This window comes from Dinoponera quadriceps, unplaced genomic scaffold (assembly GCF_001313825.1).
Source record: "Dinoponera quadriceps isolate SergipeBrazil2010 unplaced genomic scaffold, ASM131382v1 scaffold1266, whole genome shotgun sequence".
In the NCBI taxonomy this organism is placed as follows: domain Eukaryota; kingdom Metazoa; phylum Arthropoda; class Insecta; order Hymenoptera; family Formicidae; genus Dinoponera; species Dinoponera quadriceps.
In genome coordinates this window covers 433,684-453,463 of record NW_014555494.1, presented here as the reverse complement: position 1 = coordinate 453,463, position 19,780 = coordinate 433,684, and the positions used below count along the sequence as shown (strand labels likewise).

General features: G+C 41.1%; 3 protein-coding genes across 8 annotated transcripts in view; 2 read left to right on the top strand and 1 right to left on the bottom strand.

Moving 5' to 3' along the window:
* The window catches only part of LOC106744499 (glutathione S-transferase-like), a 42,946-nt gene extending 33,009 nt beyond the window's left edge, over positions 1 to 9,937 (top strand). For 4 of the 5 annotated variants that reach the window (XM_014619337.1, XM_014619334.1, XM_014619335.1 and 1 more), the window contains 4 exons: positions 5,041 to 5,201; positions 5,575 to 5,742; positions 6,663 to 6,805; positions 7,600 to 9,937. In XM_014619337.1, coding sequence (XP_014474823.1) covers positions 5,057 to 5,201; positions 5,575 to 5,742; positions 6,663 to 6,805; positions 7,600 to 7,767 — 624 coding nt within the window. In that variant the 5' untranslated portion in view covers positions 5,041 to 5,056 and the 3' untranslated portion in view covers positions 7,768 to 9,937. The remainder of the gene's footprint in view (positions 1 to 5,040; positions 5,202 to 5,574; positions 5,743 to 6,662; positions 6,806 to 7,599) is intronic. The other variant, XM_014619338.1, reaches the window with a different exon arrangement.
* A 1,984-nt stretch (positions 9,938 to 11,921) lies between these two features.
* LOC106744522 (NADH dehydrogenase [ubiquinone] 1 alpha subcomplex subunit 8) lies at positions 11,922 to 13,563 on the top strand. Its single transcript, XM_014619379.1, has 3 exons — positions 11,922 to 12,225; positions 12,756 to 12,931; positions 13,056 to 13,563. Exons 1-3 carry the CDS (start codon positions 12,097 to 12,099, stop codon positions 13,273 to 13,275), a joined length of 525 nt encoding a protein of 174 aa, XP_014474865.1. The 5' UTR covers positions 11,922 to 12,096; the 3' UTR covers positions 13,276 to 13,563.
* Positions 13,564 to 13,771: 208 nt separating this feature from the next.
* LOC106744521 (alpha-1,3-mannosyl-glycoprotein 2-beta-N-acetylglucosaminyltransferase) lies at positions 13,772 to 18,195 on the bottom strand. Of its 2 annotated transcripts, none has more exons than XM_014619377.1 (12): positions 17,359 to 18,195; positions 17,194 to 17,273; positions 16,996 to 17,128; positions 16,804 to 16,909; positions 16,565 to 16,722; positions 16,131 to 16,361; positions 15,711 to 15,849; positions 15,407 to 15,635; positions 15,186 to 15,290; positions 14,950 to 15,040; positions 14,689 to 14,859; positions 13,772 to 14,447 (listed from the first exon to the last, which is right to left on the bottom strand). In XM_014619377.1, exons 3-12 carry the CDS (start codon positions 17,101 to 17,103, stop codon positions 14,334 to 14,336), a joined length of 1,452 nt encoding a protein of 483 aa, XP_014474863.1. In that variant the 5' UTR covers positions 17,104 to 17,128; positions 17,194 to 17,273; positions 17,359 to 18,195; the 3' UTR covers positions 13,772 to 14,333. The 2 variants fall into 2 exon arrangements, with proteins under 2 accessions (XP_014474863.1, XP_014474864.1); XM_014619378.1 differs by having other exon boundaries at positions 16,999 to 17,128; positions 17,359 to 18,194.
* Positions 18,196 to 19,780: the final 1,585 nt, after the last annotated feature.

The following is a 19,780-nucleotide window of genomic DNA, read 5'->3' as shown; positions in this document are numbered from 1 at the left end:
ACTGCTACCTCAGCGAAGGTAAACGCGGCTCGATCTCAGTGGCGATGCATTACGCCATATATTACGTCGAGTTATAATATTAGCCGAATACAGTGAAACGGAGGATCCTCATGGCGGCATTAGCGGTATCGCGTTTCCCGCGATATCCGACCGGTTCGGACGAGCTCTCTCGCGCGCGGATCGATCACTTCATAAATTTGCGATGCAGCGCTACACGCCGTGCGTGTCATATCGTACGTGTAACGTTAAATTTTCAAGCCGATTGAACCCAGTCAACTGAAACCAGCGACCAGCGTACTCGTGTTTCCGTTTCTCTCGCGTGATGTGCCTCGTTCGATATCTTTTTTTTGTTATTCAAATTGATCGCGCGCAGCGATTAAGTACGTTCGACCCTCGGAAAAGTCTTCCTTTACGCGCGTTATTTTCTATCGCACGTATTCGCGAGCCCCGCGGGTTCGAGAGATCCGAGGGAAACGAGGAATTAACGCTGAGGAAAAATTACGAAGACAAAGAAGAGCGAGGGATATTATAACAAGTAGTGTGCGCGCGGGGGTTATTGGCGGAGACCTCGCTTTGATTTAAATTCGATAGGGAATCGTCGAGAGGAGGTATTCGAGGGGCGATAACTACGGAGGAAGGGAGAATCGCCGAGAACGTATTCTCTCACACTCGATTCTCATAATGCGATATCGAATTTGGCATCGCCCCAAGAGGCTGACGATCCCCTTATCGAGAGGGGATCGGCGGGTCGTCGAAAGGACGAAGCACCACCGAAGTTCCACCCCGTTCGTGCTCCTAGCGACTTCCGCGAAAACTGCAATTTATGAACGCCGCTTCCGTCGGCTCGGAGCGATATCCCGAAGTTCGTACGCGCACGCCGAAAAATGAGAACAGATGTGTTTACCGCGCGCGTTCGCGAGTTATTAATCACTTTTTATCCGGAGGCTTCCCGGAGAAGGCGAGAAAAATGTTGCCGCCTCGCATGGCCTCCCTCGCGCTGTATCTCGCAGGGAATTGCGAATTACGAGCGCCGAAAAGACCGTTGTTGACCTTCCGACGATATTAATATCGCACCGTCGGGACACGAGACTTCACGTAGGGAGAAATACGTCTGACAAACCGTGTAGGTTTGTTAATTTTAACGACAAATCCTGTGTCCTTCGACGTGAAAAGGAGAATGCCGAGTTTATTTTTCCTCGAGAAAAATATCATTGACGTGACGCGCCGGGAGGATTAATAACGTCTTTCTCTCTCTCTCTCTCTCTTTCTCTCTCTTTCTCGCCCCTCGGGAGCTCGGAAGAAAAACGAAAGGGCTACGCGACTTCGGAGATATTTAAGGGGTCTTCGGAGAAATTGCGAATTATGCGCCGTCTGATCGCGGAATATAAATGAGAAGCGGCCTCTGAAAAGCGGCCTTTAGTCATACGTTCCGACTATCCGATTATCGTGCCTCGGGGCTGGAAAAAGGAGAGAAGGAGAAAGAAAAAACGAGAATAATCCAGGATACTCCAGCGCTTCGCGATTTGCCTTTGACATAATATCGGGAAAACTTTTAATTGCGCTGCCGAAAAGTATCGCGGAAAACTGGACTCCTGAAAGTCCCGATAAAAGCCGAATCCACATCACGTTCGAATGTATCTCGGTAAATAAACGCGAAGTCGGATTCTCCGGTGAATACAAAACAAACGTTCTCTCGTCAAGAAAACTTTTCACCCTCCGAATAAGGAGTGTCAAAGAAACGAACCACTTAAAGGGGGAGGATTCGCATCAAGTCAATATTCCCGTATTTGAGATAATAAGGCGTACGTTTTGCAGAGAGTTTTTTTTATAATCTCGCTTTCATTCGAAACTCGGGACCGTTTCCGTGTCGAGATGACCCGCATGACTAATGAATCCGCTCCCGAAAGCGGCCAAGGCGAGCTTTCAGCGAGTGAACCCGCACGAAAGAGCGAGAGAGAGAGAGAAAGAGAGAGAGAGAGAGAGAGAGCGTTGTCGAGGGTTGGCAACGTCAACATTAATACTCTTTCAGCCCTTATACCTTCCAGCCGTCCGCCCACGAGACGAATTAATGTTTTCGCAGATACGGGCCATTGATTTTACGTCAAATATGGTTACCGGGGTTCGGTTACCTTTGCCCACCTGCGCCGACATTCGACTCCGATATCTGTTCTCGCACATGTAACCACGTTAAACCGCCTACCACTACGGTTAAATTTGGACAACGTAACTACGTGCGTACTCGAAGCGATTTGACCTCGATCAAACAAATTCGCGCCAACAGGTTGGACAGCGAAGTGTCCAGTTCTATTTATCATCGTTCGCCAAAGCAATTAACGCGAAAGAAAGAGAGAGAGAGAGAGAGAGAGAAAGAAAGAGAGAAAGAGAGAGAGAGAGAGCAACTGCGCGAGCGAAATGTTCGTCCGACCGTTCTGGAAATAATTCCGCCGTGAACGTTCGTGCGTATTTTTCTTCCTTTTTTTCAGGAAAATTAACTCGATATTCTCCCTATCGTCCTTGCTCTAAAAAGAGGAAAAGGATTAAGAGGAAATGTAGGTTGAATGAAAGCCGGACGCAGTGGATTAATTCGCGCTGTATAGCTTACATTCACTTGACTCGTGCACGTTCAATGTGGCCGCATCAGGACGAATTAATGCACTGGATTGTACCCGCTGCAACGGACACGTTGCACACCTCGCGCGCACCAACGTTACCTGCCACGTGTTTCTATCGGAGAAACCATCGGGCACCGAGCATTCCAAGCAATAATCAATAAATGTCGCCTCTATACAAATCCCGAGCACCGAGCACCAGAACAAATCCGACTATTAATTAGATAGGTCCCTTTAAAATTCTCTCTCTCTCTGTCTATTTTAGGATTACATTCATTCCTAGGAGATTAGAGTTAGAGTCAGGAAGCGTAGAAACAGAGGTAAATGGCGAATGTCGGGAAACGAAGATGCTTTACGAAACGACCGGCTAACGTTCCTACAGAAGTCTCTTTAAAACAATAATTACAAATATGAAATAATCTCCTGTAGGAGTACGTCTTTGTACGATCGTGCGGACGGTATACGCGCGAAGGAAATTAAATCTGTGCGCTCGAACGGCCTTCATACAAGAACACGATTGGATCAGGCAATCTCTAAATTGTGTATGTGTGTGTGTGAGAAAGAGAGAAAGAGAGAGAAATAGAGAGAGAAAGAGCTTTCTAAAAGAAAAATTTCATTTCGATAACCACTTTATTAGATAATATTATTTTCCTTTCGCGTAATAACTGGCGGTTAGTGTTTAAATTTCATTTCGAATTTCATCCATGAGAACGATTTATAGTCTCTCATTCGAAAAGTTTCTCAGGAATAAATTTTATTAACCCCTTTCGTCCTCTCTCTCTTGAGAGCAGCTCCTGATCCTGTATCCACGAGGAAGGCATTAAATGGGGGTAATTAAAACGGAATTATCAAATAATTACACCGCCTGTGTATGTGTGTGTGTATGTGCGTATTTCCTGACAGAAATATATGTCAGAGGTACATCACCGCTCGACCCCGCGTAACTTCTGAAGTTTTCTCATTTCGAGTTCGTTAACACGCGAAACTACGGCTTACTTGGAGCCTTCATCCGAAGTCAGGACCTTACTGACTTACGTGTAACATGAATTATGCAGCGTTATTTTAAACTGGATTATCCTACGAGGGCGCCGAATAACTCCGCTCCAACTTTGATTCACGCAATAAAGAAACAATGATATCCGCGGTATAAGATATATAATAAATCTCCCGGTCATTAGATTTTACGATGATTTAGAATATTATATTTATTAATTATTAATAGGGGAATTCTCTCTCTCTCTCTCTCTCTCTCTCTCTCTCTCTCTTTCTTCCTCTCTTGTTTATAATCATAGCTTGAGAAGAGAAAAGAATCGTTATTAGACACAATATAATTAACATGACGCTAAGTCGAGTGAAATGTACACTGAGAAAAAAGACTTAAAAATTTATTTGTAAAATATAAGGTTTATCTCACAGAAATAAATATTTATTCAAATACAACGAAATAAAATTTTGTTTCTAGCAAATAAACCAATTGATAAGAAAACTTAGGTATATTTCACAAAAATATATATTCTATCGTCACAGTCAAATTATTTTCCAATTAATAAATATGAGAGAAAATGTCAGAAGAAACATTTACTTCAGAAAACTTCAATTTCTTCTTCTCGATGTGTGTAACTTAACACGAGAAAGTGTGCCGAATCGTGATGAATTAAACACATAACAAAGAGAATCCGTGATTACTGTAATCGCGATAGAGATAATGACGGAACTAATCATTCACACCGAACTTCAACAGTGATAACTCGCGAAATGGTAGCATGCAAAATATACATACGTATAACGTGGTTAATCCCAGTTAGATAACGTATATACGCCCGCAATATAGTCCGAATATACTTCCCGTTTCTCCACATACGCGCGTGTTTACGTAAGTACACACGTGTACACACGGCGCAATAAATCTCTGCGATTTTCAAGGAAGTCCAGGAAGTTCGGCCGCGTTTGCCAGTTATGTTTCGCCTTATCTGTGGCGGATGAGCGACCGATCTCCGAAATTTGATAAAACTCGCCGTTCACGCACCCCTAATCACGCAACCCTATCGTTACTCCCGAAACAAGTCGACCACCTGCGGTGAAGATACTCCGAATAGATTGTAGGAAGGATCCAGGATCTATAGGCGATCGTGAATTACCGTAGATCACCCACAAAGATAGAGGCTCCGCCGACGATAAAGTTCTAAATGAAAACCAGCGGGTAGCATAAATCCAGCCTAATTTTGCTAGATCAGTCCGCAACTCTGCCGAGTCCGACGAGTTCGAGATTGAGAGAAAGAGAAAGAGAGAGGACGAAGAGGGAGGGAAAGAGACCGTCTCTGATACTCCCGCGAGCTTAAAACGGCGCGATGAGAGCAATTAGTCCGAAATTACTCTCGTAATTTTTCCGATACACACACACACACACAGGCGCACCGCCGAAAATTTCCAGACGGCGATCGAGTGAAATGGCTGAAGAGCAGCCGAGATACAAATTGATCTACTTCAACGCGCGAGGTCGGGCCGAGCACATTCGCTACATATTCGCCTACGCGGGCATCGACTACATCGACGAGAGGATCACCAACGATCGCTGGCCCGAGCTTAAGAAGTGTAAGTACAAGAGAGAGACATTACGTGGCTGGAATAATAATTCCGCTTCCTCGTTCGAACGTTCGTTCCGTTTCTTCGAGTGCTATGTAAATTTGTCTGTTTCTCCGTCGCGCACGTGGCCTCGGCGAAATGATTCCCCGGCTGAGAAACTGCGTTCCGATTCTTGAATAAATCCCAGGTAGAAGAAAGAGGCGAAACTCGAAGTGAATGACAAAGATTAACTTCCACGTTCAGTCGTGAATCACATCTGGAGAATTAATTAGGTCCGAAGTGATCTCTCGGTCTCTTTAACTAATCGATCGAAGATAAACGGCTTTGTCTTCCTGCATTGACTCGAGCACGACCTGTCGGTTGCTTTCTCTCTGTTCCCCAGCGATGCCTTACGGGATGCTGCCGGTTCTGGAGATAGACGGCAAGCCGATAGCGCAGAGCAATGCCGTGGCGCGTTACCTGGCTCGCGAGCACAATCTCGCAGGCAAGGACGAATGGGAATCGATGCTGTGCGATGTTCTGGTCGATACTTTGGGGGACCTGAAACAATGTAAGTGACACGCGTCCCTGCGATGCACAGCTCGTTACGAAGCCGGGTGCTCTTCTGCGAAAGCTGCTCACGATGCCGTGGGCTCCAGATCGATTGTGTCTCGTTACGAATCCCCCGGAGGGAAATCCCACGCCACTTATTTCTCGCAAACGACCGAACTTTTAAGTTTCGCCGGTTCGCCGTTCAATTTCAATTTCATCGAGCGGGCCCGCGCGATCGATAAGCGTCCGTATGACGTCCGCGCTTTCTCTCCCTTTCGCCGTGATCGCGCCGTCGAAGATCGACTGGGAGAGCTCGAGGGGTTTTTCCCTGAGAGAGGAAGGTAGAGAGGAAAAGAACGTTACGCGGGCAATACGCCTCGGTATAAAACTCTCGGAAAATTCTGACGCGACCGGGACGGGCGCGAAACTCCTTCCGCTTTCCGCTCCTCTGAAAGACACGCGTCTCTCTCTCTCGCACTCGCTCGCTCCCTCTCTCACACTCTCACATTCTTTCCCTCTCCCCCTCTCTCTTTCACGTGACCTATTTTCACCGGGGGGTTCCGATATAATCGAGCGGATGCTGCCGACCGTCGTGGAAGAGCTTTTCACGAGATGCCGCGTGTAACGTGAATACGATACCACATTGGGTCGCCGCCAACATAATCTCGAGTAATAATAATACGCGGCATCCAATTAGACTCCTTAATGAGACACTCTAACGGTACGGTTATTGGATAGCTCGCGTACTTCCGCCTGATTTAGTCGCTATTATAGTCACTCAGCTAGCAGTTCGTGCGCAGAACAGTTTCGCAATTTAGCCGGATGTTTGCAACAAACACACACCGTCGATCACAGCGTGTGTTATTATTACTTGATACGGAAGAAACTTTGGTGCAGAGAGGGAAGTCACTGAAGCCCCGCACGCGATCTACTTTCCAGTTATTTTTCAATATCGCACCGAGGAGGATCTTTTTAAGAAAGAGGAGAAGAAGGCGAAGCTCCTGAAGGAAACGATACCGTTCTACTTGAATAAGTTCGAACAGACTGTCGCTGAAAACGGCGGTTACGCGGTGGGTTCTACGGTAAATGTTTAATATCATGCTGAGATCAATCACACTATACTTGCCACGTGACTCAATATTTTCATTTTTGTTGTTAGAACAAACAAAATAAAGAAATATATAGTCAAATATATAGTTCAAATATATAGTCAGGAAAAAATTAGCATCAATTCAAGGTTCATGCACATACACAGATGTCCCAAACCGTTCTCGGTTCCCGTGGTGTGCAGGTAGAACGGGTGGAACTGAATAGATTATGAAACTGAAGATAAAACTTGCTATTACACGAGGAAATTCTATATAATTCCACTAAAAATATCACTAAAAATATCATATTCTTGTTATAGTTAGTTATATGGTTATATATTCTTGCTATATCCGAGTCGAAATTTTAGTCCTACTTTAAGTGTTTAAGTAATTTAGTCCTACATAAAGTGTTCAAAAGTTTTCTATCGTTTGATACTGCAAATAGAGAAGTTATTGCCCTATTGCCCTATTGTTGTCTCCACTTGAAGACTTAATGTAGAACTAAAATTTAGGCTCTGGAAGACTAAATATCCTTTGTAGCATTAAAAGAGCACTTATTGTTTCTCTTCAAAGTTTGTCGAATTAATTTTTTAACATCTAGTATATTCTTGCTTATATATGAGAATGTGAGTCCTAAATTGATACTAATTTTTATTAGTATAGAAAATTGTGCGATCGTTTTCTCTTTAAGTTTTGTATTTAACGGTGTCTCATTGTTTCACAGCACAACAAAAACAAAAATTTCCATTTTGCTTATGAATCTCTGCGACGACCAATATGCTTTTCAGACTACATGGGCGGACTTTGTGTTCACGGTGGCGTTGGAAAACTTCGAGAACATTTTCGGGGCGATGGCGTTGGACAACTATCCGGCGTTACGCGGCTTGAAGAAACGAGTGCACGAAATTTCCGCCATCGCCGACTGGCTGGCCAGGCGACCCCATTCGGAGTTCTGAAATGACGTCACGACGAAAAACCGGAAGGCCGAACACATCGACATGAAAAACAAGTACATATCCGCACTTCTCCGGCTCATTATCCCGCACCGGCAACGACAGAGAGAGGGAACGTTTTTCGCGTGCATTACTAGAGAAAAGGTTGATATTATTACTCGTACTTTATGCCCTTGCTCAGATAAAACTGCAATATCTCGCTTGTAACACGACATTCAAAGAAAGAGGCTCGGCATTTTAAAGGACACACCGCGCTGTAAAACTCATTCCTTCGTTATAAGTTTGACACATTTACGTCCCACGCGAAAAAATATACCGCGAAAATATATAGCATCCCGAAGAATTTCTCGTTTAGCCCACCTTTGAAGGCGAGGGAAAACCAAAGAGAAAACGAACAACCCGCTTTTTATCTACAGCAAATTTAGAAAGCAATTTAAACGCACACGCGAACCACAAATCTTCGCTGTCTCATCGATCGATCACAATTTGTGTAAGATTCAATTTGTCTTCACATTGGTGGCGAGTTGTACGAAAAGAAAAAAAGCGAACAAAAAAATTAAACTTCGCGGAACTGTTGACGAGTGTTAAGAATGTAACGAAGCTTATATTCAATGTGTTCATTATCGTCCATCATGCGTGTATACGTGTGCGTGAGCGGTGCATTGCTACACATAATTTCAATTGCGCGCGTCGCGATAGAATGTCGAGATTAAATGTAACGAGATAAGTACTTCGAGCGCATATCTCACGATGTAATCAATATGCTTGTTCCTCACACAGAGACGGACAGAACGCTCTGCTGATTTTCTATTGTCCCTATTTTATTTCGAACGAAATCAAACCGAATCGGAGCGTGGCGAATGGAGATACGATACAATACAGGGTAACACTATAAATGCGCGAAAAGCAGAAAAATATATATATTGAACGAGATGAAATTTTATCGTAATACAATTGTAAAGGTAATATCACAACAATGAACACTCGATTTTTGCCGTGACGAGAGAGAGAGAGAAAGAGAGCGTATATAGCAACTTAATAAACTGTACCGTGCAACATTTTAGTGGCAACGCACCGTGTCAAGGGAGATGTCGAGCGAAAAGATGTGCTTTTATCGTGTAACTCATTGTTAGAAAGGGAAGTAACAGGCAAGTAACAGCGGTGCTTCCTAATGTGCCGTAATACAGATAATAAAGAGCTTTGTGAGCTTTCATTGACGCTTCATTGGAGAACGTATTCGGCGTACGGCAACACAGTCAATTGTAATTATCGAACGAGATAGAGGAGAGGTTAAGAGAGAGAGAGAGAGAGAGGTATATGTCTAAGCGCGGATGTATGTGTAACATTGTATGTAATATTAAGTGTAACGTTAAGTGTTGAGATTACAGATGTAATACAAATGTTATTGCGGTTATACGAAATGGTGCGACTGATAATAATAACGTGACATATGAATAAGCATCGTTCTTTAGCATTTGTGTTTCCAAATAACGTGGTCAGTTACAAAAAGGTCGCAATACTTCTTTTTCGATGAGTTTCGCTAAGTATCTCGTATACGATAGAAATATGTACCCACTATGGAAAAACAAATTCTCCTATTGGGCACAGGATACGTTTCGAAATTTATTAAAAAAAAAGTATTGCAACTTTGTTGTGATTGACCGTACATACTTCCCTCTTCTAAATCAGTCGATTGTATTATGGCTTTAAGAGATATACAATTAAAAATAACAATATTTATACTTGCCTGTATGAATTAGTACGCATACGTCCCAACGCATTCGACTCTTATTGGCCAAATATAAATATTCTTATTTTTTATTGTCCCACTTAAAATGACGAATGGAATGAATGATTTTTCAGTATTTACTTGCCTTCTGTTTTCTTCGGTGGGTCATAAGCGCAGAAAATACTGAAAAATGAGTTCGGTTGGAGTCTATCAACAGAAATTTTGGTTGATGGAAACAGAATTTCTGAAAAATAGATAGATAAGAAGCAAATTTGGTTCATGCGAACTAGAAATTTTGTTTCTTCCAAACAAAACGCGTTTGATAGTCCATTGTCAGGTACACTAAAAAAAAGTATTTAAATATTTATTTGTAGAATACATTGAGAAAAAAGATTAAAAATTTATTTGTGAGATGTATGTATTTGTGAGATGATTTATTTGTAAGATTTATTTCACAAAAATAAATGTTTATTTAAATACGGCGAAATAAAATTTTATTCCTAGCAAGTAAACCGATTAATAAGAAAACTTAAGTATATTTCACAAAAATATATATTTCAGCATCACAGCCAAATATTTTTCTAACCAATAAATATCCAAGAAAATGTCATAAAAAATATTTACTTTGCAAAATTTCCATTTCTTTTTCTCGGTGTATAAGGTTTACTTCATAAAGAAGATTTATTTCATAGAAATAAGGTTTATTTCGCAGAGAAATAAAGTTTATTTCACAGATAAATAAGATTTATTTCACAGAAATAAAGTTTATTTTACAAAAATAAGGTTCATTTCACAGAAATCAACTTTATTTCTGTAAATAAACTTTATATCTGATAAAACAATTTTTAAGTACTTTTTTCACAGTGTAGATCCAACCAAACCTATTTTCCAGTGAACATAGCGATGTAGAACTCCGAACTGCTACAACACGCAGCGAACGTTTCGTTCGATTTTCTTAACGGTTCACTCTGCGAGATGTTCACTTTGTGCGACACTTTATGCGACACTTTAATACTATTTTTTTACGACGAACGCACAAAACTTATAGCATTTTTGACTCGTTGACTCGACTCGGGCAGCGTTCCAATATTCTTTGCAGTACTACAATCTATAATTCGTTACGTATATTATAGTTTATAATTAGCGGAACACTGGTCGAGACGGCAAATTGGAAACGTCATTATTCTCGGTAGCCGATAGCACTTCGTACACGCAAAACTCTTCCTCGTTACTCGGAAACGTAAAGCTAACGAATCTAAGGATTGCAAATGTATATTCGGTAAATATACAGCATAACGTTTTCCCCTCAGATTGAATTTTCATCCGATTATTCATCCCTCAAATTTTGATCCCGATTTTTCTAATAAATTCAGTCTATAAATTAGCATCACCGACTACGTTTTGAACTGCTAGTTATTATCCATTTGTCTGACTGAATATGACGTGTTTTAAGGTTATAACAGCAAATATTTTCTGTTATATAATTGAAGTTAGACACAAGTTAGACATAAAATTTAATTAGGAAAATTATCATTTTTCTATTTACCGACATAATAAAACCTTGAAATAAAAAAAAAGAACAGTAAACGAACGACAAATTTCGTTTTCAGAAATTAATTCTACGCATTGAAATACACAAATTATCAAAATTTCAAATAGATTTGAGAGGAGACCGTAACACTGTATATTTACCTAAACTTCAAATCGAAAAGATGCGGCGATGTTTCACTTGGCAACTTGGTTTCCAACAATTCGTTTCGTGCAACGGTCACTTTCGACGACCGTTTGACGACGTCATGTCGCCGTAATATTCGCGCGACACTCATTCCCCCGACAACGATAATTCGCACGCGAGGCTCTCTTTCTGCATTCGAAAACGTGAAGCACAACGACCTCACGATAAGATTTCTAACTGCCGTAATGCAGCGATCGCGCGTCGTCTCACTTGGCGTTCTGATTTCGCGAGACAGCCGCTTCCGGCGACTGTTTACTAACATCTCTTTGTAACACTCGCGCGTGTAACTTACTTTCGGTACTTCAAACAACAATTCGCGCATGAGATTCACCTGCAGCCAGATGAAAACAACGAAAAATACGCAATGGCTTCCCGAATCCGAACCGTCGCGAACCGAGATTCTTTCGATGTATCGATTCTCTCGACTCAGAGAGCCGGCCAATCACGAAACTTTGTTCCGCTGTAGGAACCGCGCGATACAATAAAAATACATAAGATTCTTCGTATATTCGGAATGTATTTGCAATACTAATAAAAATCCCTGAATTATAGTTCATTTATGATTTTGCGCTCGTGAATCTCCTGTATTTTACAAATAATAACAAGTCTTGCGTCGATAAAATGCGAATTATCGAAACCGAACGACAATTGCGATTCCATCTATCGAGGCTATCGATACCTGGCACGGAACTGCTATCGATATCGCGTTATTATCACGGGCTCATCCAGATTTGCGTGTTCGTAATGTACGTTTTGTAGTTTCGCTGGCTGAGTTCGCAGGAAAGTTTCGCACCGAGCTCGTCTTGCGCGACCGTTCTGTCTCGCAAATGGTAACTAACGTCGGCGGAGTAGCTCTGTAAAAAGAAATATGGCCGCGACGGCGAAAACCGTACTGCCCGAGGAGAGCGAGCTAACCGTTCAGGAGATCAATGTTACCTGGCCAGTACTCCACACTGCATCAGTTTACATCGGCAAGGCTTGCGAGTGGTACAACAATGTGAGTTACAAGCGTTACATGCGACGAATAAATTTCGCAATGGTCTGAACAACGACACGATATTTATCTTCATTCGCCTCCCAGTGAGGATTACATAATAATGTGTCCGAATCCCCCGACGACGTTTGACATGTACCCCTTTGTAAATAGTAACTTTCCGTGTACTCCTTTCATTTGACATTGCACAGTTTTATGTTCACTCACCGCTCTTTATGATAAGGTGAACACGAGGACGATGTCGTGCTGGAGATGAAATGATTTTTATATGTGATACATGTATTTACATTTAAACATAACCGACTTCAAGTCGGTATCTGTACAATTTGGTACTGTGCAAGTGATCTACGCACAAATTATATTTTATTGAAGATAGATAGTCTTCTGAATATATGTTATTTTCTGCAATTTAGATAATCCAGAAACTTACATAACAGAGAATTGGTTTTTATTAGTCATATTAATTGGGTGACTTTTGTGAAGGATTCGAGTAATCTCTGTGTCATCCATAAGAAGTTTATTTTCCCCTTCAGGATTACATGCTATGTAGAATGGAAGAAGCTGACCCGCGTCGTTGCCTCAACGAAGGGAAAGCTGTGACAGCTTGTGCTTTGGATATTCTTAAGAAGATGAAAAAGCATTGCCTGGAAGATTTTAATGCATATATGACTTGCCTCGAGAGATCATCGGGAACACTAGAGCTTTCTCTGTATGTTATTTCTTTTTATTTCTTAATAATAAGAGGAAAAACCTCCTGAGAGTTGATTACCCTTTGTTAGTATCTTGTGTTTACTGATCGTAACAGTATAATAATACGAATATCACACTCTCAGATGCCGAAAAACGCAAGCTGCCTTGGACCAGTGTGTTCTTAATAATTTGAACATAGAACGTCCACCGTACGGTTACTTCTGTGAGGCTAAGATACATCACACGTCGAGACCACGACCGGAGATTCCACAAACAACATTTCCAGATCCGGTTCCTGGAATTCCGCCCGACCAACCACGTGAAAAAGGGAAATACCATAATCGCACCTGGTACAAAAGTTAAATCTCTCGAGGAATTACCGCTAGTACTCCGGTCGTGCTGTTACGAAAGTTACGTTGCCAGACGATTCGGGGTGCTTCAGGTAATTAGAAAATTATAGAGAATCGAGGGTGTGTCGCAGTCGCGTTTCTGAATACTGTAGAAACATTCGTTTCGTATGGAAATGTATAGAACAGCCACTGTACATGTGACATTGTTAATATAAATTAATGAACAGCAAAATAAGTGATAACTCTCGCTTGTTCGTTGTTGTTTCGCCTTGTATAAATATAGATACCGTCACTATACCGTCACGTTTTGTGTTTGTCAACCTTAATTGTATCGATATTATTACACAATAGAAGGTACTTTCGCAATCAGATTTCATGTTTAAAAATTGTATAAAAAATTTCCTTGAGTCAAACCATGGCAGACCGTAGGAAATGTACCAATTAATATGGAGTACAGAATTCGCGGATGGTATTTTTAGTTGGGTGAGAAACGTGTACAAAGAGATCGATTGAGTTTTTCGAAAAAAACTATATACTTCGTTCATCATGACAAATGACCTTGTAACAAAACTTATCGCCACAAAAGCAGCATGAGCAAAAATATATTAACATATTCTCGTTTTGGAAGATACATTAATTAATCGAAAGTATTGCTTCATCAACGCTACGGCATTTTATGTACATGAAGCGTGACAAATTTCCTCACACACTTTCGTAGTAAAATTCGTCAGTCACTTGCATGCACGTAAAAAGTGGTGGGTGCAACTCTTGAGAAGCACGAGATACTTCCTTATTCAACGAGGTACTCACTCCATTCGTATATATATCACAAACTTATATACCTATTAAAGAATATGTTAATAGCTTTTACGGGAAAAGTCGCACATTTTCCGAAATCGACGAATAATGTTACGCCGCTATATCCCCAACAGTATAGTCTTACGACGTAAACAGAAGTAACTGTCAGTTCATCATAAACAATATCGTTCGCCTAGTCTGTTGCTTATCGAAGGAAAAAAATGCACGGAGCATTCCTGGAATCTACAAGTCTCTCGAGAGCACAATCATGTGTTAGCTCCATGTGATGTCATAGCCGCTCCAGTTTGCACTCGGTGCTAAATGCACGCGTCGTCCGTTATAGAAAAACGTAACCACGCCACGGTATCCAGATCTGGGTACACCGCTCTGTAACAGCGAGAATAACACTCTGTTTAGCAGCAAATTTTTACACTTTCAGTAAACACCAACAGTAACATAATATCAATGTTATAATTTCCCATTCAACAATGTAAGTGAAATATAACACGCGTGTTGCGTAACAGTTACATTGTTGAGTGAGAAATTATAACATTGATGTTACGTTACTGATGGTTAGCGTTTACTGGGTTTAAACCGAGACGCGAATCTTGTTAAACAGATGCATTACTCTAAAATCGTCCATTAAACCGAGCAATTTGCTGGTATTCTTAAACGATTGACGAGTATAATAGGGTATCCGTACTGGACCAGGAGCAACTATGTTCCCACTCTTCAATTCCGAATAGCTAACCACCGTCGACTGATACACATCATTGACGAAAGCTATATCGTAATTATCCTGTGGAGATCACTCAGTAATTATACATACACTTCGTACATTGAACGTGTATATACATATATTCTCCAAAGGTATCTAATATTCTCTTACTTTTAGCAAATAGGATAGATTCATCTTGGTGAAAGGCACAAATTGTTCATTCAGCTTGATATACTTCAAGTGTTTTTCAAAGAATAAGCCGCTGAAAATGAAACGAAATAAGGATATCGGTTAATCTGCCCAAACCATATGCATATCGTAAATCAGTTTCACTTGTAACATTTGCAGAATTATTTCCCTCTCTGTGGTGTTCTTATATGATACATAAATAAAATTGCAATAAGTACTTGCTAACTCCAAGTTTCCCGAATGTCCTAGTTCGCGATATTTCCGGGCGGATGCAAGCTCTATTCTTACGTTGCTCCGGTTGCCTTACCCAATCGTCCCAATACCTAAGCAAAAAATGTATGATCGAAAAGCATAGAAATAAGCCAAAATACATGAATAACCAAATAATGCACAACAAATACATATACAACGAAATATGTACGATTACGATTTGGCTTACGATTTGGGCCACTTTGGTGCGAGTTCCAGCCATAAATCACGCGTAAGCATCCAACCTAAGCCAGGGAAGAAATCTGTCCTATAAAGTAAATGTGGTGCGTGCTCGTCCACTAAATTGGCTTTACCATTATCGTTCCATGCTGACACACACCATAGAGAGCTATCATTTACTAAAAGGGGGTAAGTCCCCAGGAAGTACTCGTAGAAGTCTGGAGCAACATCCAAGTCATCTGTGCAAGAATTACAAGCGTCACGCACATCGGTTTGTTAAATTCGGATCGTCAAAACTTGGCTATCAGGCATACCTTCAACTATAATTGCAGTATTGTATCCAAGTTTTACAAATACTTGGTTTAACGCCCATTTATAGTGTCGAGCGATTTTGAAGTATCCTCTAAATTTCTTTTCCTTAGGTGGTATGTCAATATCTGATTGATCAGGTTGCTGAAATAATTCCAAGGAACGTAAGAGCACCATCATAGAAACATGCTTTTATCGAAATCACAAATAATGATTACCCAGTAAACACCAACAACATTACAACAATGTTATAATTTCCCATTCACAATCTGTTATATACAACGTATGTTATATCGTACTTACATCGTTAAGTGAAAAATAACATTGATTATAACATTGATGTAACGTTACTGTTAGTTGATATATTTCCTCAATTAAAACTATACACAGATAAGATCAGATATGATAAGATCAGAATGGTGTACCTTTATATGTAATAACTGATTTCCATATCTTGCTATGACATCTGCTGTTTGTCGATGATCACAATCTTGCGATACAACTATCGGGAACTGTTCTTTGCTGGGTCTTAATTTTATTAATTGATCTAAACATCGCTCTACCGTAATACGATTACAGGAAACAACCAAAATAGCTATTACTGGAGATCCATCGGGTAGCTTTTGCACCGAGGTAACATCGTGCACTGGCTCGTCCTGTTGAGGCACACATAAAAAATAAAAACTTGAGAATTGTAAATTGCATTCATGAGTTATGGCCATATCGCTGAAATTACTAATAATGATTTAATAGAATCGTTATGTAACCTGATAAAAATTAATTTGTTCTGGTATCTGCTGTAGCAAATTAAGACATGGCAACATATTTTATCAATCTATAAGATTAGATTAATATTTACAGGTAAAATAGTATCGTGTGTTGGCTTATTTCTGGCATTGCTATCTTCTATCTTTTTCAACAAGATACTCTTAACATTATTGTTCTCATGTTTTTTATATTTGTCTTTCTCCGTCTCATCTATTGGCAATTGGGCAGCGCTTGATTTCTCATATTGTTCTGAAACAATAGATTGCATTTATCTTTTCATTGTTCCACATATTTATTCAAGTGTGTACATAGATTTACTTTCAATATTACTTTTACGTCGTTTATTCTCATTGAGTCCTTCGAGAAGCTCCTGATTTATAATTATCTGTTGCTTTACTTTCTTTTCTAATCTGCTAATCTGATTCGACAGTTTATCCTAAAAGAACAAAGACACAGAGAAGTAATTACATCACTATTCTAGGTTTCCTTACGACAGATTACAGTATATTGTAATGAATTTACCACCTTATCCTGGTCCTTGCCGACCGGTTGGTCCAAAAATATAAAGTATGTAACCACAGCCCATAAGACAAGGGACACGAAGATGAGAGTAACCGATCTGTTCCGCATGACACAAGACCAGGTGTCACCGTAACTGTAACATCAAATTGCACTGTAAGAACGAAAGCACACATACCGCAGAACAAGCAAAATACTAACAAGGTTTCCACACGTCGAAGCACACGTCAGTACATATTTGTTATACATGGATCTGTAATGTCCTCGTGATTTTACTTCCCCTGCAAAACCGCAGCAATTGTCACAACTCGTCCGGACGAATACACCAACTCGGCATCTGGTGTTATTTGAAGAGACGTTACTCACTGTGTGCGTGCCTGTGTGTGTCTCTCTCTGTGTACGTGAAAGCTGAGATACACTTCTAATCGTAAATCATACGGAGGTGTCGCACTCCATATTGCGAGCGAGATACATTTATGCGGTCGTGACACAAGACGCAGCGGCCGTCGAATGCATGATTCGCCTTTAACCCGTCGAGCACAATGACCGCGTTTACACGAGCGGGAAATGCTCCTTCTTAACCCGTACGCGCAGGAAGTTCGACGATGCGGGAAAATAGAAGCGGAGACCTCGCATCTGAAACCAACGTTATTCGTCTCAGCGGTCGTTAACGACAAGCGCGGCAATTTCCCGCGATAATAATGCCACGCGTCAATGTTGAGCGGCGATATCGGGGATTTTCACACGAGGCGAACGTCATGGGAGCGTGTCGATGACATTTTGCAGCGCGTCGTAGCGATGGTTTACTCGCGTATCGTGACGACGGGAAACGATATGCACACTCGCGTGGGCTAACAATTTACTCCGGTTGCTCTCGTTAATCGAATTACGGAGAGGAGAGATCGAGGCGGCTCGTTCTGACAGGATGAAAGCCCCCCGTGTGTGGCTGTGCGAGGGGGACAATCTTGAGACGAGATATTTCGCTTGGCCGTATTTTGAACAGCTCTCACGGCTGCGGTGAATACGAGACACGCTTCGCTTCGGTAGCCGTTCTTCCGTCAATCGGACACTGTGAAACGGCCTCCCTTGTCATTCTTCGGCGACTGATCCGTCCCTCGTCGAACAGTCCGATCCGACTGAACCCTCGAGCACGGACGCGATAATCGCCGCCGCGTTGAGCAGCGCGCGTCGCCGATACGCGCGGATGCGAGAGCGAGATGCGCAACCGGGAATCTCGCGTCTCTTATGTGAACCGCACCAAATTACTTTGGAAACGTGCTGCCAAAATTCTGCACGGGGAGAGCAATTGGTAATATAATATACCCGGTAAGCAAGAAATCGTTAACACACAACGTTATTACGGTGATATCTTGTAACATGTAACGTTTTTTCCAAATATGTAGCCTCAATATTATGTACGTTACTGTCAACAATATTTGTGACCGAAACAGTATCATTAAAAAATAACTTCTATATAGCATAATTTTAATATTTAAAGTTATAATGTTATCAAGTAACAGTTTGAAAACATTTATAAAGTATTATGTCGAAATGTTTGCCAAATCCACATAAAATCAATGTTTTGAAAGATTGATTTAATGTTTCATTACTAGGACTGACCGATAAAAATATCTAGAGAAATAGACAAAAGTGCAATTATTGAGTATCCAATATATGTATTTATTGCTTATAATTAACACATATAGTTAACATTAATATTTATTATAAATGAAATTAATATCTTAAATTATACTTTTCATTTAATGTTAAATGTAAAAAAATATCTATATTCTTAAAATTTATAATTATTTTATTTAAAAATATTTGTTATGTTATATATTTATGCAATACAATGAAGAAATGTAAAAACAAATAATTTTCTACAATCCTCAATCAATATTAGTAACTTTGTATGACCGCGATTTAACCTTACTTTACATCCTTGTAAAATGAATGTTATTTAATATATTTTCAGTTTTTTAAACAATTATTTTTTACGGACCTTTAAATATCTTATTCCATCGATAAAACAGCGTTTTTTACATTGATCTCATTTATCAGAAATACTGTCATAATAAGACACTCGATGCATTTATTCCGATTCTGAAATATTTCTTTGGTTTCTCATTTTTTTTCTTCAAAAAATAACCGATAAATCTATATTTACAATGTCCCTAAATAACAATAAGTCGCAGAGCAATCGATAATATGCTATATTTTGTTAACAATAGCATCTTTTAATCGGGGTCTAAATGACCCCGGGTGGATCGTTCACGTGAAGAAAAAAAAAAGTTGACTATTCCTGGCTTGAAATAGAAGGCGGGAGAGCCGCCATGTCGACTGAAGTCGCGCTCGCCGCCGTTAGATGATGTTCGCGCGACGCTCTCGTCGAGCGCACGTGAGTTTGGCCACTCTGGCGACAGTCTGTGCTGGTCCGCGCCCGTGTAAAGTGTAGCCGAGTTTGCGTATCGCGCCAGGTATCGCCGAGCGCGATAGATACGTGCCGAGAGCGTTCCGCACACGCCTTAGCCCGAGAGCGCGCGAGCAACCATCCCCGTTTTTCGCGAGCGTCGTTACGCACCTCTCGCTCGGATCGCGCGCGCCCAGCTCCGTTTGGCGCGGCAACGACGATGACGACGGTGGCAGCAGCGGCTGGTGGTTATGTGTTTTGGATCCGCGAGTCCGTGCGCTCCGATTAGAATGACCGCGAGTGTCGCGCGCATCCATCGCGAATCGCACGACGATCGTGTCGCGGCCAGATAAATCGCTGGCGGCGCCGACGAGGACG